The sequence below is a fragment of the Bubalus kerabau genome, chromosome 2 (genome assembly GCF_029407905.1).
Source record: "Bubalus kerabau isolate K-KA32 ecotype Philippines breed swamp buffalo chromosome 2, PCC_UOA_SB_1v2, whole genome shotgun sequence".
Taxonomy (NCBI): Eukaryota; Metazoa; Chordata; class Mammalia; order Artiodactyla; family Bovidae; genus Bubalus; species Bubalus kerabau.
The window spans coordinates 12149646-12172525 of record NC_073625.1 but is presented as its reverse complement, the minus strand read 5'-3'; the positions used below and the strand labels follow the sequence as shown (position 1 = coordinate 12172525).

General features: G+C 38.5%; 1 protein-coding gene across 7 annotated transcripts in view; it reads left to right on the top strand.

The window, feature by feature from the left end:
* DDHD2 (DDHD domain containing 2) overlaps positions 1-22880 on the top strand; it is a 43205-nt gene that overhangs the window by 1119 nt on the left and 19206 nt on the right. For 6 of the 7 annotated variants that reach the window (XR_008709976.1, XR_008709974.1, XR_008709975.1 and 3 more), the window contains exons 2-16: positions 271-498; positions 1160-1347; positions 2174-2263; positions 2904-3024; positions 5299-5388; positions 6344-6479; positions 6823-7031; positions 7318-7385; positions 10294-10416; positions 11509-11604; positions 12639-12749; positions 12858-13013; positions 13268-13370; positions 13511-13681; positions 14558-14720. Coding sequence is in view for 4 of the 7 variants with exons in the window: in XM_055567070.1 (XP_055423045.1) it covers positions 279-498; positions 1160-1347; positions 2174-2263; positions 2904-3024; positions 5299-5388; positions 6344-6479; positions 6823-7031; positions 7318-7385; positions 10294-10416; positions 11509-11604; positions 12639-12749; positions 12858-13013; positions 13268-13370; positions 13511-13681; positions 14558-14720 (2045 nt within the window). In the remaining 3 variants the exon portion in view is untranslated. Of the gene's footprint in view, positions 1-270; positions 499-1159; positions 1348-2173; positions 2264-2903; positions 3025-5298; positions 5389-6343; positions 6480-6822; positions 7032-7317; positions 7386-7509; positions 7739-10293; positions 10417-11508; positions 11605-12638; positions 12750-12857; positions 13014-13267; positions 13371-13510; positions 13682-14557; positions 14721-22880 lie in introns of those variants that run through there. The other variant, XM_055567071.1, reaches the window with a different exon arrangement.

The window sequence follows — 22880 nt, the reverse complement described above, 5'->3', positions numbered from 1 at the left end:
GCCCGTTGATCTAAATATAAGAAGCATTTTGTTTAAAGCCTCCTTCCCTCCCCTAAAAAAAACAAAAACCAACCAAACAAAAAGCTGTTAATTTGTTATTTATATTTTAAATTGTGTGGCTGCCTTAGGTGGTGTTTTTTTTTTTTTTTTTTCAGAAATTCCTCCTAAAAATAACCCTGTTTTGTGTGTATGTGTGAGTCTGTGTGTATGAACAATTACACTGTTAATAGAAGGAAATTTTTTTTCTGAGACTTTTCTTTTGTCTTTTAGAGAACGAAATGTCATCAGTGGAGTCGCAGCAGGAGCAGTCGTCCCAGTCAGACCCATCTCCATCACCAAAGTCATGTAGTTCCTTTGAGCTCGTAGACATGGATGCTGGCAGTTCGTATGAACCAGTTTCTCCTCATTGGTTTTATTGTAAGATAATAGATTCTAAGGAGACATGGATTCCTTTCAACTCGCAGGATTCACAGCAGCTGGAAGAGGCATATAGCTCTGGTAGGGTGAAAGTGATGACTTGTAACAGGCGAGGACTTACTGTCATTCCTTTAAAACTGTAATATGATAGTCATTATAGTGAGTGCTGTTTCTAGTTATCTCCTATAGCATTTTAATACTGAAGTTCTGCATTACTGTCCAGTGAGTTTATAATATTCAAGAATTTGGTCTGTATTTTGAAAACAGTGCCTATTGTAATTTCTGCATAGTTATCCAATAATGTTTCTTATGTTTCAGTTTTTGTTTAAAAAGAGTGGTGGGTGGTAGTATAGTATTGCAAAAGAATGAATTCTTTAATTTTTCACTTGTTTTTTCTATGCTGGTTAGTACTTTATCATCATGAGGTCATTAATTTACCTTTTCACCCCTTAAGCAAAAAATTCAGGAAGGCTTTCTTATTTACAGTTTTTTTTGTTGTTTTTTTTTTAAGGGATACTATAATCTCTCCTCAGAAAAAGAGCAAAATAGTATTTGGGTATTATTTTTTTCATGTTTCATTAAAGCCAAGAATGATTTTGATGGTTTAGCCAAGAAGAAAGGGATCATTCACGTGTTTTATAACATTATTTAGCATATAACTCAGAGTTGTATTTTGGGAGTGGCAGTTGTATTTTATTTTGCTATACTATGTGCTTCTTTTCCCCTTTCCAATCCTCAATAGGAAAAGATTGTGATAGAATTGTTCCCACTGATGGGGGTAGATATGATGTTCATTTGGGGGAGAGGATGCGGTATGCTGTTTACTGGGATGAGCTGGCTTCAGAAGTGAGACGATGTACCTGGTTTTACAAGGGAGACAAAGATAATAAGTATGTTCCATACTCGGAGAGCTTCAGCCAAGTTCTAGAGGTATTCCTTTGACCTCTTTTACTCATTTTCTTCCCTTTCTTCTCTTATTTAATAATCTTTTCTTCCTCTTTGTGACTTATTTTTGTGAATTTATAAAGAGAGCTTGGTTCTATCTGCATCACAGTTTATCGCATTTCTTTTTGCAAGTCCGTTTCAGGATAAAGTAGTTTTCAGATTTTAAAATATTAAAGAAACTGTTTATGTCTTTAAAAATTTTTTTCTCTAATGGTGATCATTTGTTAGTATTTAAACTATGACCATGGAGTTGTTCATTTTTGCTTTTTTTTTCTTGCTCTGAAACTATTCTGAAATTTGCTTTAAATTGGAGTAGGACATTAATATTGTTGAAAGAAATATATCAAAATGTGAACAATGATTATTTCTAGTCTAGATGATGGAATTAGGACTGATTTTTTTCTTTGTTCTGTTACTTATTGTAATTTTAAAAGAATTTTAAAATTTGATAAATCAAGAGAAGGAACTGTATATGTAATATCCTAATCTTGTGGATAATATACATGCATTAATATCATTGAAAGAAATATATCAAAATGTGTATTGATGTCGGAAGCCACTTTAGGCATTACTGACAGTGTATAGCTGTTTTTTCCAGTCTAGATGATAGAAGCAGAATGATTATTTTTTGTTGATTGTTTTTTGTTTTATTCTATACTAGTGTCTGTTGTCATTTAAAGAGAATTAAATTCGATAAATTGGAGTAAGATATTCTTACTGTAATTGTTTATCTAGCAGTATTCTTGTAGAGAGGTTCAATTTTAATAGAAAAGCCATTAGAGAAATCTAATGAAATGTGTCTTGTTTTAAGGAAACTTACATGCTTGCTGTAACTCTGGATGAATGGAAAAAGAAATTGGAGTCTCCCAACAGAGAAATTATTATATTACACAATCCAAAGGTAAAGCAAATTAAGGCCCTTCTTTAATGATAGGATTGGGCTTCCCTGGTGGCTCAGAGGTTAAAGCATCTGCCCGCAATGCGGGAGACCTGGGTTCAATCCCTGGGTCAGGAAGATCCCCTGGAGAAGGAAATGGCAACCCACTCTAGTATTTTTGCCTGGAGAATCCCATGGGTGGAGGAGCCTGGTGGGCTACAGTCCACAGGGTCTCAAAGACTGAGCGACTTCACTTTGACTTTAATGATAGGATTAAGAGTAATTGAGTTACTAAAGAGAATGCAATTAATTCTTAGTGGTTTCTTTTTTCTAGCGATTCTACATAGGATAACCTTTGGAAATTTTTATATTGCATTCATAAGAATCTGCCTGCAATGCAGGAGCCCCAGGTTTGATCCTTGGGTTGGGAAAATTCCCCTGGAGAAGGAAATGACAATCCATTCCATTATTCTTGCCTGGTGACTTCTATGGACAGAGGAGCCTGGTGGGCTACAGCTCATGGGATCACAGAGTTGGACACAACTGAGTGACTTTCTCTTTTACACTTTATGTTTTGAAAGACTTGTCCCCACCCCTCAGAAGGTATTAAGATGTTTTTAATGTAGAATAAATATCTTTATTGCTCTGATCTTTTTTATTTAAGCTTATGGTGCATTACCAGCCAGTTGCAGGGTCCGATGAATGGGGTTCAGCACCTGCTGAGCAAGGTCGACCTCGAACAGTGAAGAGGGGGGTTGAGAACATCTCTGTTGACATTCACTGTGGTAATGTTAATCATTCATTTTTTTTCTTATCTTCTGATATACTTATTTATGACTTAAACTGTGGCCTTTTTCTATGACATTGATTACCTTGAGGCTTAAAAAATGGTCTTTAATCCAATGGGCTTATTCTAAGTTAAGATTAGTATTACTTGATCTAGTGAGAATCTTAATAGGTATAAAAATCTCTTGAAGTTGCTAAGTATATATGGTGGGATGGATAAAATTTGGGCACTACTAATCAGGAAGTCACTAAGTACAAATGAACTGCTTTAGTCCTAATTCTAAGAAATGTGATTCTTCCTGCTTGCTTATTTATTCCTGGTAACTTGTGTCCTTGAAGTTTTTCAACCAGGGGAAACTATTTTTCATTAGGACCCTGATGGTTATCCATTGGTCTCTAGCTAGGGGCATTTGTGGTTGGTTTTGTAATATATTTAACTGGATTATAAAATTCCTTTTAAGTATTCTGTCAATGCCAAATTATCTGAATTTGGTAACTGCCCTGTGTTATACAAGAGAATATTCTTAGGAAACACACAAAATATTAACGGTTTAAAGAGATGTGATGTCTGTAGTCTGATGATGTATGCAGCCTACTCCCAAATGGTTCTAAAAATAAATGTGTGTGAACACACACACACATGATGGTAAAGTATGGAATCTGTGTGAAAAACAGATTTTTTGTTCTATTCTTTCAAGTTTTCTGTAAGATTGCAGTTATTTCAAAATAAAAAGTTTAAAAATCCTGAAAAATTCTTTCACTGACTTACTGGGTTAGTGCAAACCTAACTGTAGTTTTGGACCATGAATTTTAAATCATTATAGCTAGGCTCAAACATATTTTTATTAATCAAAATAGGAACCATTACAATCAACACATTTTTGCCAACAATAAATAAGTTTTATTCCTACAGCATAAAAATCCATGCTTCCAGATTTGACAGACTCTTGGAAAGCATTTTTTGCCTCATTCTGGTTGTGAAAGTTTTCCCTGCAAAAAGTTGTCAAGATGCTTGAAGAAGTAGTAGTCAGTTGGCAAGAGGTCGGGTGAATATGGCAGATGAAGTAAAACTGTGTAGCCCAATTCGTTCAACTTTTGAAGTGTTGTTTGTGCAACGTGGGGTTGGGTGCTGTTGTGCAGAAGAATTGGGCCCTTTCTGTTGACCAATGCCGGCTTCAGGCATTGCAGTTCTCAGTACATCTCATTGATTTGCTGAGCATACTTCTCAGATGTAATGGTTTCGCTGGGATTCAGAAAGCTGTAGTGGATCAGACTGGCAGCAAACCACCAAACAGTGACCTTGACTTTTTTTTGGTATACCTTTAGCTTTGGGAAACGCTTTGGAACTTCTTGGTTCAGCCACTGAGCTGGCTGTTGCCGGTCGTTGTATAAAATCTACTTTTTGTCCCATGTCACAATCTGATCAAGAAATAATTCATTATTGTTGCACAGAATAAGAGAAGATGACACTTCAACGACAATTTTTTAAATTTTCGGTCAGCTCATGAGGCACCCACTAAGCGAGCTTTTTCACCTTTCTAATTTGCATCAAATGCTGAACAACTGTAGAAGGTCGATGTTGAGTTCTTCTGCAACTTCTTGTTAGTTTTAAGAGGGTCAGCTTTGATGATGGCTCTCAGTTGGTCATTATCAACTTCCAATGGCTGGCCAGTATGCTCCTCATCTTCAAGGCTGTCATCTCCTTTGCAAAACTTCTTCAACCACTGCTGCACTGTACGTTCGTTAGCAGTTCCTAGGCTAAATGTACTGTTGATGTTGCAAGTTATCTCCGCTGCTTTACAACCCATTTTGACCTTATTTAAGAAAATCACTCGAATTTGCTTTTTGTCTAACATTTTCATAGTCTAAAATAAGTATAAAATAAACAGCAAGTAACAGTACTTAGCAAAGAAAGAAGGTGAGAAATGTGTATTAAAACACATTTAGATGTTAGATCTATAACATAATCACATTTATTTAAAATGTTTTCCAATATCAAATGGCAAAGTTCAACAATGCAAAAACCGCAATTACTTTTGCACCAACCAAATATTTTTAAGATAAATTAGAAACACTTTTGAGATAAATTAGAAACAAAGTAAAATCGCAGTATTTTTACTAAGTAGTGAAATATAGGAAAATATGTGTCTTTAAAAAAAAATCTGCTCATATTTTAACTTGCTCATTTCTATTACCTACTTATTGTGAATGTTTGATTTTAGAATACATGACTAGTTATACTGAATAACTTTTCTTTATAATTTCACTTGTAGGGGAACCTTTACAAATAGATCACTTGGTTTTTGTAGTCCATGGGATCGGACCTGCTTGTGATCTCCGCTTTCGAAGCATTGTACAGTGTGGTAGGTTCACAAAGCATGTCAGGTTAGATCATGTAAAGGGACTTTTAGTGCTCCTCTGAGCTGAGATAGTGTTGTCTTAGGCTGTCCTCTTAGCTGCATAATAAGATTTGGAGAGTTGAAGACAGGTGGCAAGGTAGTAAAGCCTCCCAGCTTAGACCTAAAGTGCTAGTAACTTCCTTAGGCTAATAGGTTTATACGCTTAACTAAGTTCTTGAGTGAATAAGCCTTCAAGTCTGATAAATTTGTTTTATGATGTGATTGTACTGTTTGTAACTATTCCAAATTTAAAGGGAACCATAAATATGTGACCATAAAGATAATCTAGTTTAAATGAACAACTGAAACTTACATTTTTTTAACTTACACTGTGATAAATCTCATGATACTCTGGAATATTTAGGTCATTAACTTGATTTCATGGGGTTGCAAAGAGTCGGACACGACTGAGCGACTGATCTGATCTGATCTCTGAACTTGATTTTGAAAGGTAGTATTCATAGTCTAGTTGTCCCAATTTGGGAGTCTTATCCTAATGACTAATGCTTCTAGGCATAAACTTTCTAGAAGGTTAAGATCAATATAATATGAATTCTAAACATCAGTGGTTTTCCCAAAATATTGGATAATGAATGATCGTTTGCGTGCAAGGCCAACTGACATAGTCAAGTGATTCTTTTAAAAAATTGAAACAGTTCGTCTGACACAGAAGTTTTGAAGTTAGTGTGTGTGTGTTTAATGAAAATGTTTTGTATAGTATAAGCAGTTCTATATGAAAGGAATGTCTTTTCCTATATGCACTATTAATTTTTCTTAAATATCACTCTAGTTTTGACTCTGGTCAGTAGGTGCTCTAAGCAAATGTAGATGAGTGTGGTATAATCGTATGATCTGTTGCATCCTAATTCTGTGAATTGATTGCTTCACTGTTAATGCATTAGTTAATTTTCTTTTCTAGTTAATGATTTTCGCAGTGTTTCTTTGAACCTGCTACAGACGCATTTTAAGAAAGCCCAAGAAAATCAGCAGATTGGGAGGGTAGAATTTCTCCCAGTCAACTGGCACAGTCCCTTGCATTCCACTGGTGTAGATGTGTGAGTAGTACTTTACACCTTTGAGTTGTTACCTGTGAGTGTAATGTTTTCTGATCATTAATATGCTTAGGAACATCTCTGCTCTTAGCTGAGAGTGTATATAAAATTCTGTTCAACAAAAAACTTTTTGTACTTCTGTGTCATTTTCTTAGAGTTACATTATTAAGTGCTGAACAATCCCTTTGTTTAACCAGCTTGGGTCAGGTGTAGGGAATGGTGTGTATCTTCTTCCAGTATGTCTTAGTGGCTCATTAGTGTTTATTATTGCAGCTTTACTATTTCTTTAGCATAAAGGAGGTTACGGAATTTAAGTTTTCTGCTTAAAACATCTTTCTTTTTTCAGAGATCTGCAGCGAATAACCCTTCCTAGCATTAACCGCCTCAGGCACTTTACAAACGACACGATTCTGGATGTCTTCTTCTACAACAGCCCCACCTACTGTCAGACTATTGTGGACACAGTCGCTTCTGAAATGAACCGAATTTATATACTTTTTATGCAGAGGAACCCTGATTTCAAAGGGAGTGTATCCATTGCTGGTCATAGTTTAGGTAATGAATTCTCTATGACTGGAGAGGACTATCACATTTTATGGATACCTTTTAAGTATTTTTGAAGTACAGTGTCTTTTATCAGTGTCAGATTCAGAGGTCTAGAACTGGTGTGTGATGAAATATTAGGAAGGGGTTGGAAGGGTGATGGTGGATGGGAAAGAAAGACTCCCTACTTAGTAGATTTTGCTACATGGGTAACTGGCTTATTCCTTTTTTGTGTAAAAGGCAGCTGTTCGGTGCTAATGCTTCAAAATTGTCCCCTCTTCTTCTGTTTTACTTACAGGTTCGCTTATATTGTTTGATATCCTAACAAATCAGAAAGATTCTTTGGGAGATACTGACAGTAAAAAGGTAATTTAGATGTTCAGATATGTTTTCTCATACTATTTCTTAGGGATTTTTAGATTTTAGACTTTTTTTTCCCACTTAGTCTCATACCATAATATTAAATTTACATTTGTTTTAATTTTAACAGATTTGTAATTATCTCTGTTATTCTTGGATGATAGAAGCAAAATAGTAATATGCTTCTATAAACATTTGCCACATTCTAAAATAATTATGGAGTGCCTGATGAACTATGGACTGAGGTTCATGACATTGTACAGGAGACAGGGCTCAAGACCATCCCCATGGAAAAGAAATGCAAAAAAGCAAAATGGCTGTCTGGGGAGGCCTTACAAATAGCTGTGAAAACAAGAGAAGCGAAAAGCAAAGGAGAAAAGGAAAGATATAAGCATCTGAATGCAGAGTTCCAAAGAATAGCAAGGAGAGATAAGAAAGCCTTCCTCAGCGATCAGTGCAAAGAAATAGAGGAAAACAACAGAATGGGAAAGACTAGAGATCTCTTCAAGAAAATTAGAGATACCAAGGGAACATTTCATGCAAAGAGGGGCTCGATAAAGGACAGAAATGGTATGGACCTAACAGAAGCAGAAGATATTAAGAAGAGGTGGCAAGAATACACAGAAGAACTGTACAAAAAAGATCTTCATGACCCAGATAATCACGATGGTGTGATCACTCACCTAGAGCCAGACATCCTGGAATGTGAAGTCAAGTGGGCCTTAGAAAGCATCACTACGAACAAAGCTAGTGGAGGTGATGGAATTCCAGTTGAGCTATTCCAAATCCTGAAAGATGATGCTGTGAAAGTGCTGCACTCAATATGCCAGCAAATTTGGAAAACTCAGCAGTGGCCACAGGCCTGGAAAAGGTCAGTTTTCATTCCAATCCCAAAGAAAGGCAATGCCAAAGAATGCTCAAACTACCGCACAATTGCACTCATCTCACACGCTAGTAAAGTAATGCTCAAAATTCTCCAAGCCAGGCTTCAGCAATACGTGAACCATGAACTTCCAGATGTTCAAGCTGGTTTTAGAAAAGGCAGAGGAACCAGAAATCAAATTGCCAAAATCCGCTGGATCATCGAAAAAGCAAGAGAGTTCCAGAAAAACATCTATTTCTGCTTTACTGACTATGCCAAAGCCTATGACTGTGTGGATCACAATAAACTGTGGAAAATTCTGAAAGAGATGGGAATACCAGACCACCTGATCTGCCTCTTGAGAAATTTGTATGCAGGTCAGGGAAGCAACAGTTAGAACTGGACATGGAACAACAGACTGGTTCCAAATAGGAAAAGGAGTACATCAAGGCTGTATATTGTCACCCTGCTTATTTAACTTATATGCAGAGTACATCATGAGAAACGCTGGGCTGGAAGAAGCACAACCTGGAATCAAAATTACCGGGAGAAATATCAATAACCTCAGATATGCAGATGACACCACCCTTATGACAGAAAGTGAAGAGGAACTAAAAAGCCTCTTGATGAAGGTGAAAGAGGAGAGTGAAAAAGTTGGCTTAAAGCTCAACATTCAGAAAACGAAGATCATGGCATCTGGTCCCATCACTTCATGGCAAATAGATGGGGAAACAGTGGAAACAGTGTCAGACTTTATTTTTTTGGGCTCCAAAATCACTGCAGATGGTGACTGCAGCCATGAAATTAAAAGACGTTTACTCCTTGGAAGAAAAGTTATGACCAACCTAGATAGCATATTGAAAAGCAGAGACATTACTTTGCCAACAAAGGTCTGTCTAGTCAAGGCTATGGTTTTTCCTGTGGTCATGTATGGATGTGAGAGTTGGACTGTGAAGAAAGCTGAGCGCCGAAGAATTGATGCTTTTGAACTGTGGTGTTGTGAGAGTCCCTTGGACTGCAAGGAGATCCAACCAGTCTATTCTGAAGGAGATCAGCCCTGGGATTTCTTTGGAAGGAATGATGCTAAAGCTGAAACTCCAGTACTTTGGCCACCTCATGCGAAGAGTTGACTCACTGGAAAAGACTCTGATGGTGGGAGGGATTGGGGGCAGGAGGAGAAGGGGACGACAGAGGATGAGATGGCTGGATGGCATCACTGACTCGATGGACATGAGTCTGAGTGAACTCTGGGAGTTGGTGATGGACAGGGAGGCCGGGCGTGCTGCAATTCATGGGGTCGCAAAGAGTCGAACACGACTGAGTGACTGAACTGAACTGAAAATAATTATGGTTATCTTATTTCATTATAAATATGCACTGCTGCTAAGTCACTTCAGTCGTGTCCGACTCTGTGCGACCCCATAGACGGCAGCCCACCAGGCTCCCCCATCCCTGGGATTCTCCAGGCAAGAACACTGGAGTGGGTTGCCATTTCCTTCTCCAATTCATGAAAGGAAAAATGAAAGTGAAGTCGCTCAGTCGTGTCTGACTCTTAGCGACCCCATGGACTGCAGCCTACCTGGCTCCTCCGTCCATGGGATTTTCCAGGCGAGAGTACTGGAGTGGGGTGCCATGCCTTCTCTACTGATCTGTTATTAGAGTTACAGAATCATTGAATTGAAATGGAATTTGCGTATGAGGAAATGAAGAATGAATTGAATGCAAATTGATATAGTTTATAGAAATTCTGCTTGAAAGCTGTCCTTAAACACTACTAAGAGCTCAGGGAAAGTTTTGTTAATGATGATGACGAATACTTTAATAGTCATTCATTCACTGAGTCATTTATTTAAAAACATATAAAGTTTCAATCGACTGCAAAAACTTAAAGATCAATCACATTTTAGTTTATGTCTCGTATACATTTCGATTTAGTCAAAGTTAAGATACTGTGTGGCTATCTTACATAGTGCTTTTCTTTATTGCAAAGTAGTAGTAATAAAAAAATCTAAATGAATTTAGACAATATAAGTTTTACAATTTAATTTTTAGGATTTGCCAAGTATTTTCATGGATCAAGGAGATACACCAACACTGGAAGAAGAGTTGAAGAAACTTCAACTGTCTGAATTCTTTAGTATCTTTGAGAAGGAGAAAATAGATAAGGAAGCTCTGGTAAAAATAATCTTTTAAAACTGTACACACTTCCATTTTCAGTATTTTTATTGCTTATTTTCATCATACTGCAGGCTAAGAGCCTGCCCTTTAGAAGCATTTTAGTCATACATACTTTATCATTAGTAATGCTCTTTAGCATTATTTGTTGGTTTTTTTTCCCATCATATAAAGTGATCTTTTTTTTGTGGGAGTTCAAAGTTCAGAGGAGCCACGTTGATAATAGGAATAGAGCAAAGACTAAAACCCAGCACAGCTCTGAAAACATGAGAGCAGGTGTAAAGGCCACTGACTTTTCCAGCTCTTATTTTCTGTTATACTTTCCAGAGCTCTACTTGTGGGTATTTGCTTATTTTTTTGCCACCTCAGGTGTGCCTTTTTTTTTTTTTTTTTTAAGGTTTGTGACACATTTGTTCATTTAACAGGTATTTACTAAATACCTACTATGATCAGGCAGCTGTACCAAGTATGAGGTAGAGTGCCGATAAGGCAGATATCGTTCAAACCTCATGGTACTTACAGCTTAGTGGAAGAGACACAGATGGCCAAACACATAATTAATTACAGCTGTGCTAAGTTCTAAGTAGGGAAAGTACACAGTGGTTTAGGAGTATACCAACAGGATGAGCTGATCTAATCTGGGGGAGCGAAGGAAGACTTCCCTCATCAGGGAGCAGCCCTTTAGCCAACATCTGGATTGTTGGTGTGTTTTCTGCTCTGTGTGTCACTGTTCACGTGCATGAACAGGAACATAACCTTTCTCAGGAATGGAACATCTGAGGAGCGTGGAAACCGTGGAGGGTTTTTCTGTCATGAAGTTAGATACTCTTTTCTGTAGGCTTTTTTTTTTTTTTACAATAGTATCTGTATTACTACAGCATTGATAACTCCAGAATTGATATTTTATATTCCTTTTTTAAACTCCTTTATTAAGAGATAAAGTTATTAATGATGCTTTACCACTGGGGACTCCTAGTCATGTAAAGCCAAGAACAACAGAGTGCTTAGGCCTATTCCTCTCAGGGAATAGGACATTTAATTGATTTTATTTTGCCTAGAAATAAAAACAGTGTTTGATTTTTTTATGCTTAGACTTTATGTACAGACAAAGACCTTCAGGAAATGGGAATTCCTCTAGGACCAAGAAAGAAGATACTAAACTACTTTAGGACCAGAAAAAATTCAATGGTATGTGCTTAATACAGCTTATGGGATTAAAGAGTGTTCTGACTTCCTTGTACCCTTGTGCTTTTTGAGATGTATAGGGAGCTAAGCAGTTGTAAAAATTTACCTTTGGCTCTGTTTTTCAGAAACTAAATACATTTTCTTTATTAATATCTTTAAAAATATTATCAGTGTCAGAAGTCTTATCTCCCCTGGACTTCTACCATTCAATTGTTTTCCTTTTTTGGGTAGCTTTGTAACTAGTTTATTGAAATATATTGCGCATCACATACCATAAAATTCACCCTTTAAAAATATACAATTCAGTGGGTCTTGGTATATTCAGAGTTGAATAACCCATCACCACTATCGAATTCCAGAACATTTCCATCATTGTAAAAAGAAACATCATATTCAACAGCAGTCACTCCCCATTCATCCCTCCTGTGAACCACTGATCTATTTTCTGTCTCTGAATTTTCTTATTCTGGATATTTCTTATAAATGGAGTTACACGGTATGTGGCGTTTTGTGACTGGCTTCTTTCACTTAGCATAATGTATTCAAAGTATAACCATGTTGTAACAGTACTTGTGCACTGAGTATTTTTGGCCACTGAATTCCTTTCCATAGCCTAGATGATTATCTTTCAACTCTTCAGCAGGTTGCTTGGTTCTGGTTTAAGGCTGATAGAGACATAGTGTCTGCTTTGATTAGAAAGGCATAGGACTGCACTGAACTCAGCAGCCCCCCACCCAGTGCCCCACAGTGCTCTGCTGCTGTTTTCTCTCATGATGGTTGCCCAAAGTTTCAGTTACTATCCAGATGGCTTTGTACAGCTTTCATCATTTCAGAGCATGTAGGGATATCAGTTCATAATTTAAGGCAGCTTTGGTTTTCATTAGCTTTATTTTGTTTTCTGAGAGATTCTTCTTAAAATTGTTGACTGTCGTTTCAAAACCTTCCCAAGCATCCTTTTAAACCGGTAGAAAACTGTATAATCCTTTGGATATTTTTTACTACTTAGCAGCTCCACAGAACTATTGTTTATTCTTTAGGGTGTTAATAGACCAACCCCGAAATCACCTGCTGGGGCAAATATGTCTAATACCCCCAAAGAGTCGGAGTTCTACAGTAGTACTAATGGTCTGGATGTCGGCATTGGGCAGGTAAACAGTACTCATTTTCTTTGGTCATTTTATTGTTTGCCATTTGTATTGTAGAAACAGATGTAACTTTTATTATCAGTAAGAGATGCTTTTATTTCCTTCATCCAGGTGCCTGTAAAATATCCCCGGCTTATCTATAAACCAGAAATATTCTTTGCCTTTGGATCTCCCATTGGAATGTTCCTTACTGTCCGGGGACTAAAAAGAATTGACCCCAACTACAGATTTCCAACATGCAAAGGTTTCTTCAATATTTATCACCCTGTAAGCATTGGACAGCTCTTGTGATTTTGCCTGAATGTTAGGGCTTATTGGTAAGGAGCATATGATAGTCTATTGTGTTGATTTACTTTTTTCTATACTATTTTGTACTAATGAGAAAATTTATAATATGAATCTGGAAGTAAAGGGGACAGAACAAGTACATTTAAAAATAAATGAGCTTATAATTATTCTTATTCCTGAGACCATCATTATGATCAGCAGAGGTATATGTAACTATTGTTTTCTGCATGTAGTTTGATCCTGTGGCCTATAGGATTGAACCAATGGTGGTCCCGGGAGTGGAATTTGAGCCAATGCTGATCCCACATCATAAAGGCAGGAAGCGGATGCACTTAGGTATGTCTTGAGTCCAGAACCTGATCATTGTAGACTTTCTGGTCAGTGCAGGCTGACTGGACCTCATTCACTTTGTTTAGCTATGTTGAGCCCTTTTATCTCTGTAAAACATGTAGCATTCTTTTTCACATGTGTTTCAGAACTGAGAGAAGGCTTGACCAGGATGAGCATGGACCTTAAGAATAACTTGCTAGGTTCGCTGCGGATGGCCTGGAAGTCTTTCACCAGAGCTCCATACCCTGCCTTACAAGCTTCGGAAACTGCGGAAGAAACAGAAGCAGAGCCTGAGTCAAATTCGGAGAAGCCTAGTGGTCAGTGACTCTGTACACAGTGATTACCTGCACCGGGCCAGAGAAGAGGGACTCCCTGAAGTCTGGTTCTTATTCTCCCAGGGTCTTCTTAACTTTCCCCTTGTTGTTGTTGAGAACCAACACTAGACTATGAGTCCTACTGGGCCTTCAGCTCTGCTGGTTTCTTTCTGTCATCAAATAGCCACAAATTGTGGAAACACATTATTTGTGAGGGAAAGTGTTAAGAGAAGCTGAGCATCTAGTAACTAGGCTCTAAACCATTACCCACTCGGGCACTGTGGCGGTGATGATAAGAGCCTACACTGTGAAGAACTTTGCTTTTACCGGGGAACGTTTGTATATTCATGGGTCAGTTTTATTTTCCTGGCTGGGGACTAGTTGGGACACTTCTTTTGATTGCACAGTTAGTAGGGCATTCTTTTGCTTTTTAACTGCAAAAGGAGTTTCTTTTCAACTGCCTAAGGCGATCTAACCCTGCTTGCATTTAGTTTGTAAACCAAAGAAAGTGAAAGTGAAGTCGCTCAGTCGTGTCTGACTCTTTGCCACCCGTGGACTGTAGCCCACCAAGCTCCTTTGTCCATGGGATTCTCCAGGCAAGAATACTGGAGTGGGTTGCCATTTCCTTCTCCAACCCTGCTTGCATTTAGTTTGTAAACCAAAGGTAAATGGAATTAGCTGTCAAAGGTATGGGAAAGAAAGGGGATTGGATAAAATCAGTGTGGCTTGAAAACAAGCTTTAAGGGCATTGAGAGGAGAGAGAGAGCTTTCTGAGCAGAGTAGCTCCTCCTCTGCTGAGGCTGGAGTGTAAAGGGAGATAAGGACAGCCTTGGAGGGCTGGAAGCTTCTATATTCTGACCATGGTTCCTTCACATCCAGATGTTAACACAGAAGAGAACCCTGTGCCAGTGAAAGAGGAAGCCCCCCCTATCCATGTGGGAATGCTGAATGGAGGCCAGCGCATTGACTATGTGCTACAGGAGAAGCCCATTGAAAGTTTTAATGAATATTTATTTGCTTTACAAAGCCATCTGTGCTACTGGTAAGTGTTTGTTTTTGTTTTGGGGTTTTTTTTTTGTCTTCAGTTCAGTCACTCCGTCGTGTCTGACTCTTTGTGACCCCATGGACTGCAGCACGCCAGGCCTTCCTATCCATCACCAACTGTTGGAGCTTACTCAGACTCATGTCCATCGTGTCGTGATGCCATCCATCCATCTCATCCTCTGTCATCTCCTTCCCCTCCTGCCTTCAATCTTTCCCAGCATCAGGGTCTTTTCCAATGAGTCAGTTCTTCCCATGAGGTGGCCAAAGTATTGGAGTTTCAGCTTCAACATCAGTCCTTCCAATGAATATTCGGGATTGATTTCCTTTAGGATGGACTGGTTGGATCTCCTTGCAGTCCAAGGGACTCTCAAGAGTCTTTTCCAACATCACAGTTCAAAAGCATCAATTCTTTGGCGTTCAGCCTTCTTTGTTTATTAAGCCTTCAGTGCTCAGCCTTAATTATTTATTAAGACCAAATATTTATTATTTGTGTTTATTTTAAACAACATTTATTATTATTATTTTTTTAATGACAACCATTCTGAAAGGGGTGAGGGGATATTTCACTGTGGTTTTGAATTTCCATGAGGATTAGCGATGTTGAGCACCCTTTCACGTGCCCATTATCCATCAAATGACATTTTGTATTAATAATTATGAACAAGCCATCATTCTAATCCCAAATGAGCACTACCCTATCCTGCTTTTTCTACATCTATCAAATACCTGTGATACAATGAGGACTTACTTCACTAAGCATAATATTCTTTAGGTCCATCCATGTTGCTGCAAATGGCAGAATTCTGTTATTTTTTATGGCTATGTATTATTCCATTGTAAATATGTACCACATCTTCTTTATTTGTCTGTTGATGGATGCTTAGGTTGCTTCCATACCCTAGTTATTGTGAATAGTGTGGCTGTGAACACTGGGGTGCATATATCTTTTCAGGTTAGTGTTTCCATTTTTTCTGGATATATGCCAAGGAGTGGAGCTGCTGGATCGTATGATAGTTCTGTTTTTATTTTTTTGAGGAGGCTCTATACCATGTTCTACAGTGACTGCACCAGTTTACATTCCCACCAGCAGCAGATAAGAGTTCCATTTTTTCCACATCCTTGCCAACATTTATTATTTGTGTTCTTTTTGATGACAGCCATTCTGACAGGTGTGAGGTAATGTTTCATTTTGGTTTTGAATTTCCCTGAGGAATAGTGATATTGACCACCTTTTCATGTGCCCATTATCCATTTGTATGTCTTCCTTGGAAAAATGCCTCTTCGGTCTTCTGCGTATTTTTTGATTGGGTTATTTGGGGACTTTTTTGATATTGAGCTTTATGAGCTGTTTATATATTTTGAATATTAACCCCTTATTGCTCATATCATTTGCAGATATTTTTTCCTTTTCAGTAGCTTTTGGTTTCATCCTGTCTATGGTTTCCTTTGCTGGCAAAAAGCTTTTATGGATTAATTAGGTTCCATTTGCTTATTTTTGTTTTGAAAGATAGACCCAAAATATTTTGCTATGATTTATATCAAAGAGTGTTCTGCCCATGTTCTCTTTTAGGAGGTTGTGGTTTCCACACTTGTATTTAGATGTTTAATCCATTATGAGTTTATTTTTGTATATGGTGTGCAGAGATTTTATGTCATTCTTTTACATGTTGCTATCCAGTTTTCCCAGCATCACTTATCGAAGAAATTGTGTTTTCTCCATTGTATATTTTGGCCTCCTCTGTTGTAGATGAGTTGACTGTGGCTGTGCGGGTTTATTTCTGGGCTCTGTTCTGTCCCATTGCTCTGTGTGTCTGGTTTTGTGCCAGTGCTGATATATTTCGATAACTGGAGCTTTGTAGTATAGTCCGAAGTCTGGGAGGATAGCTTTGACAATATAGGGCTTTTTGTGATTCTGTATAAATTTTAGATTCATTTGTGTTAGTTCTATGCAAAATGTCATGGGTATTTCAGTAGGGATAACATTAAGTCTGTAGGTTGCTTTGGGTAGTCTGGCCATTTAAATAATATTAATTCTTCTAATCCAAGAGCACAAAATATCTTTTCACTTCTTTATATCATCTTTAGTTTCCTTTCTCAGCGTTTTATAATTCTCAGAGTATAGGCTTTCATTTCCTTGGTTAAGTTTATTCCTAGGGCATTTTATTTTTTTTGATGTAATTTTAAATGGGATTTTTTTTTTTTTTGCTTTTTGATAGTTCGTTAATATTGTATAGAAAAGCATTAGATTTCTGTATATTAATCTTGTATCCTGCAAGTTTACTGAATTCATTTGTTCTAATAGCTTTTTGGTGGAGGCTTTAGGGTTTTCTGTATTAAAGTATAACGTATCTGTAAATAGTGACAGTTTTACTTCCTCCCTTCCAACATGGGTGCTTTTTCTTCCTTCCTCCCTTCCCTTCCTCTGATTGTTGTGGCTTGGACTTCCAGTACTATTTATGTTACATCAAAGAGGCAAAACTGGACATCTGTGTCTTGTTCCTGAATTTGGAGGAAAGGCTTTCAGCTTTTCATTGTTGCGTATGATGATAGCTGTGGGTTTTGTCATAAGCAGTCTTTATTATGTTAAGGTATATTCTCTTTATACCAACTTGGAGAATTTTTGTCAATGTATATTTAATTTTATTAAATGCTATTTCTGTATCTATTAAGATGATCATGTGATTTTTGTCCTTCCTTTTGTTGATGTGGTGTGTCACACTGATTGAACTGTGAATATTGAAGCATCTTTGTGTCCCGGAGATAAATCCCACTTGATCATTGTGTGTGATCTTTTTATTTATTTTTTTGGATTGTTGCAATATTTTGTTGAGTTTTGCATCTATATTCATCAAAGACACTGGCCTGTAGTTTTCCTTTTTTGTAGTGTATTGGTGTGATTTGGGTATCAGGATAATGATAGCCTCACAGAATGAATTTGGGAGAGTTTCTTCCTCTTCAGTTTTTTGGAATAATTTAAAAAGGTTGAGTGTTAAATCTTTGTAGTTTGCTAGAATCCCCCTGGGAAGCTGGTCCTGGACTTTTGTTTCCTGGGAGTTTTGTTTTTTTTTTTAATATGTAACTTTTACTTATTTTTACGTATTTTAATTTTTAATTTTTATTTATTTTCTATTATTTTTGGCTGTGCTGGGTCTCTTGCTGCACAGGCTTTTCTCTAGTTGCAGCACGTGGGCTTCTCATCGCAGTGGTTTCTCTTGTTGGGAAGCATGGACTCTAGGCCGTGCGGGCTTCAGCAGTTGAGGACCCTGGGCTCTAGGGCACAGGCTCAGTAGTTGTGATGCAGAGGCTCAGTTGCTCCGTGGCATGTGGGATCCTCCTGGACCAGGGATCGAACCTGTGTCTCCTGCGTTGGCAGGCAGATTCTTCACCACAGAGCCACCAGGGAAGCCTTCTGTGAGTTTTTTACATAACAAATACAGTTTCACTACTAGTGTTTGGTTTGTTCAGATGGTCTGTTTCTTATTGATTTCAGTCCTCTCAATTTTTATGTTTTTTTAGAAATTTGTCCATTTCTTCTGGGTTGTTCAGATTGCTGGAATATGACTATTGATAGTATCCTCTTATGTTTTTCTCTCTCTGTGGTATCAGTTGTAATTTCTCCTCTTTCATTTCTTATTTTGATTATTTTGGGTTCTCTCTCTCTTCTTGGTGAGCCTGGCTAAAGGTTATCAGTTTCTGATTATCTTTTCAAGAAACTAACTCTTGTTTTCATTGATATTTTCTACTGTTTTTTAAAATTTTGTATTTATTTATTTATGGCTGTGCTGGGTCTTCATTACTGCACTGGCTTCTCTCTAGTTGTGGCAAGCGGGGGCTACTCTGTTGCAGTGCGTGGGCTTCTCACTGGGGCGGCTGCTCGTCACGGAGCGTGGGCTCCAGGGCACGGGCTGCAGTTGTTGCAGTGTCAGGGCTCTTAGAGCGCGGGCGTGGTAGACCGGGGATTGAATCTGTTGCAGTGTCAGGGCTCTTAGAGCATGGGCGTGGTAGACCGGGGATTGAATCTGTTGCAGTGTCAGGGCTCTTAGAGCATGGGCGTGGTAGACCGGGGATTGAATCTGTTGCAGTGTCAGGGCTCTTAGAGCATGGGCGTGGTAGACCGGGGATTGAATCTGTGTCTCCTGCATTGGCGGGTGATTCTTCACCACTGAGCCACCAGGGAAGCCCTGTTGTTTTTTTTTTCTTTAAGATCTGTTTTATTCCTTCTCTCTCTGATCTTTATTATTCCCTTGCTTCTGCTGACTTTGCATTGTTTTCTTTTTCTAATTCCTTTAGGTGGTAGGTTTGCTTGAGACTTTTCTTATTTCTCAAGGAAGTGAAGGCCTCTCTCAGGAAGGCCTGTATCACTATAAGCTTCTCTCTTAGATCCGTTTTTTCTGCATCCCATAGATTTTTGGAGAGTCGTGTTTCCATTTTTATTTGTCTCAAGGTATTTTCTGGTTTCCTTTTTGATTTCTCTATTGATCTGTTGTTTTTTTTAGTAGCATATCATTTAATCTCCACGTGTGAGTTCCTTTCCTGTTTTTCTTTCTGTAATTGATTTCTAGTTTCATACTATTGTGGTTGGAAAAAATACTTGGTATAATTTCTATCCTCTTAACATGTGATCTGTTCAGGAGAACATTTCATGTGCACTTGGAAAAAAAAAAAGTCTGTATTTTGCTATTTTCAGACATAATGTCTTTGTAGATATCTAATATATTCAGATCGTCTATAATGTGTCATTTAAGGCCATTGTTGCCTTATAGATTTCCTGTCTGGATGATCTGTCCATTGATAAAAGTGGGATGTTAAAGTCCCCTACTGTTACTGTGTTATTGTCAGTTTCTCCCTTTAGGTGTGTTAGTATTTGCTTTACATGTTGAGGTGCTCCTGTCTTGGATGCATATATGTTAAACATTATGGCTTGTTCTTGTATTGATCCCTTATCATTATAGAATGCCCTTCTTTGTCTTCTGTTATAGCCATTGTTGTAAAGTCTATTTTGTCTGTTAGGAATATTTAGCCCATTGACATTTAAAGTAATTATTGACACAGATATGTACTTATTGCCATTTTATTACTTGTTTTCCAGTTGTTTTGTAGTTCTTTTCTGTTCTTTTTGTTTCTTCCTTTGTGGTTTAGGGAGCTTCTCTGGTGACTCAGATGGTAAAGAATCTGTCTGCAGTACGAGAGACCTGGGTTCAATTCCTGGATCCAGAAGATCCCCTGGAGAAGGGAATGGCAACCCACTCCAGTATTTTTGCCTGGAGAATCCCATGGACAGAGGAGCCTGGCGGGCTACAGTCCATGGGGTAGCAGAGTCGAATATGACTGAGCAACTAACCCTTTGTGGTTTAATGATTTTACTTAGCAGTATGCTTGTATTCCTTTCTTTTCAGTTTTTGTGTATTTGTTGTGTTTTTTTTTTTTAAATTTGTGATTACCTTGGGGTTCATATATGTTGACCTATATCTCCTTGTTTTAAACTGGCTGTCAGATCAGATCAGATCAGTCGCTCGGTTGTGTCCGACTCTTTGCGACCCCATGAATCGCAGCACGCCAGGCCTCCCTGTCCATCACCAACTCCCGTTCACTCAGACTCACGTCCATCGAGTCACTGATGCCATCCAGCCATCTCATCCTCTGTCGTCCCCTTCTCCTCCTGCTCCCAATCCCTCCCACCATCAGAGTCTTTTCCAATGAGTCAACTCTTTGCATGAGGTGGCCAAGGTACTGGAGTTTCAGCTTTAGCATCATTCCTTCCAAAGAAATCCCAGGGCTGATCTCCTTCAGAATAGACTGGTTGGATCTCCTTGCAGTCCAAGGGACTCTCACAACACCACAGTTCAAAAGCATCAATTCTTCGGCGCTCAGCTTTCTTCACAGTCCAACTCTCACATCCATACGTGACCACAGGAAAAACCATAGTCTTGACTAGACGAACCTTTGTTGGCAAAGTAATGTCTCTGCTTTTGAATATGCTATCTAGGTTGGTCATAACTTTCCTTCCAAGGAGTAAGCGTCTTTTAATTTCATGGCTGCAGTCACCATCTGTAGTGATTTTGGAGCCCAGAAAAATAAAGTCTGACACTGTTTCCACTGTTTCCCCGTCTATTTCCCATGAAGTGGTGGGACTAGATGCCATGATCTTCGTTTTCTGAATGTTGAGCTTTAAGCCAACTTTTTCACTCTCCTCTTTCCCTTTCATCAAGAGGCTTTTGAGTTCCTCTTCACTTTCTGCCATAAGGGTGGTGTCATCTGCATATCTGAGGTTATTGATATTTCTCCCGGCAGTCTTGATTCCAGCTTGTGCTTCTTCCAGTCCAGCGTTTCTCATGATGTACTCTGCGTATAAGTTAAATAAGCAGGGTGACAATATACAGCCTTGATGTACTCCTTTTCCTATTTGGAACCAGTCTGTTGTTCCATGTCCAGTTCTAACTGTTGCTTCCCTGACCTGCATACAAATTTCTCAAGAGGCAGATCAGGTGGTCTGGTATTCCCATCTCTTTCAGAATTTTCCACAGTTTATTGTGATCCACACAGTCAAAGGCTTTGGCATAGTCAGTAAAGCAGAAATAGATGTTTTTCTGGAACTCGCTTGCTTTTTCAATGATCCAGCGGATTTTGGCAATTTGATTTCTGGTTCCTCTGCCTTTTCTAAAACCAGCTTGAACATCAGGAAGTTCACGGTTCATGTATTGCTGAAGCCTGGCTTGGAGAATTTTGAGCATTACTTTACTAGCGTGTGAGATGAGTGCAATTGTGCGGTAGTTTGAGCATTCTTTGGCATTGCCTTTCTTTGGGATTGGAATGAAAACTGACCTTTTCCAGGCCTGTGGCCACTGCTGAGTTTTCCAAATTTGCTGGCATATTGAGTGCAGCACTTTCACAGTATCATCTTTCAGGATTTGGAATAGCTCAACTGGAATTCCATCACCTCCACTAGCTTTGTTCGTAGTGATGCTTTCTAAGGCCCACTTGACTTCACATTCCAGGATGTCTGGCTCTAGGTGAGTGATCACACCATCGTGATTATCTGGGTCATGAAGATCTTTTTTGTACAGTTCTTCCATGTATTCTTGCCATCTCTTCTTAATATCTTCTGCTTCTGTTAGGTCCATACCATTTCTGTCCATTATCGAGCTCATCTTTGCATGAAATGTTCCTTTGGTATCTCTAATTTTCTTGAAGAGATCCCTAGTCTTTCCCATTCTGTTGTTTTCCTCTGTTTCTTTGCACTGATCGCTGAAGAAGGCTTTCTTATCTCTTCTTGCTATTCTTTGGAACTCTGCATTCAGATGCTTATATCTTTCCTTTTCTCCTTTGCTTTTCGCTTTGCTTCTTTTCACAGCTATTTGTAAGGCCTCCCCAGACAGCCATTTTGTTTTTTGCATTTCTTTTCTATGGGGATGGTCTTGATCCCTGTCTCCTGTACAGTGTTACGAACCTCATTCCATAGTTCATCAGGCACTCTATCTATCAGATCTAGGCCCTTAAATCTATTTCTCACTTCCACTGTATAATCATAAGGGATTTGATTTAGGTCATACCTGAATGGCCTAGTGGTTTTCCCTACTTTCTTCAATTTCAGTCTGAATTTGGCAATAAGGAGTTCATGGTCTGAGCCACAGTCAGCTCCTGGTCTTGTTTTTGCTGACTGTATAGAGCTTCTCCATCTTTAGCTGCAAAGAATATAATCAGTCTGATTTTGGTGTTGACCATCTGGTGATGTCCATGTATAGAGTCTTCTCTTGTGTTGTTGGAAGAGGATGTTTGTTATGACCAGTGCATTTTCTTGGCAAAACTCTATTAGTCTTTGCCCTGCTTCATTCCGTATTCCCAGGCCAAATTTGCCTGTTACTCCAGGTGTTTCTTGACTTCCTACTTTTGCATTCCAGTCCCCTATAATGAAAAGGACATCTTTTTTGGGTGTTAGTTCTAAAAGGTCTTGTAGGTCTTCATAGAACCGTTCAACTTCAGCTTCTTCAGCGTTACTGGTTGGGGCATAGACTTGGATTACTGTGATATTGAATGGTTTGCCTTGGAAACGAACAGAGATCATTCTGTCGTTTTTGAGATTGCATCCGAGTAGTGCATTTCGGACTCTTTTGTTGACCATGATGGCCACTCCATTTTTTCTGAGGGATTCCTGCCCGCA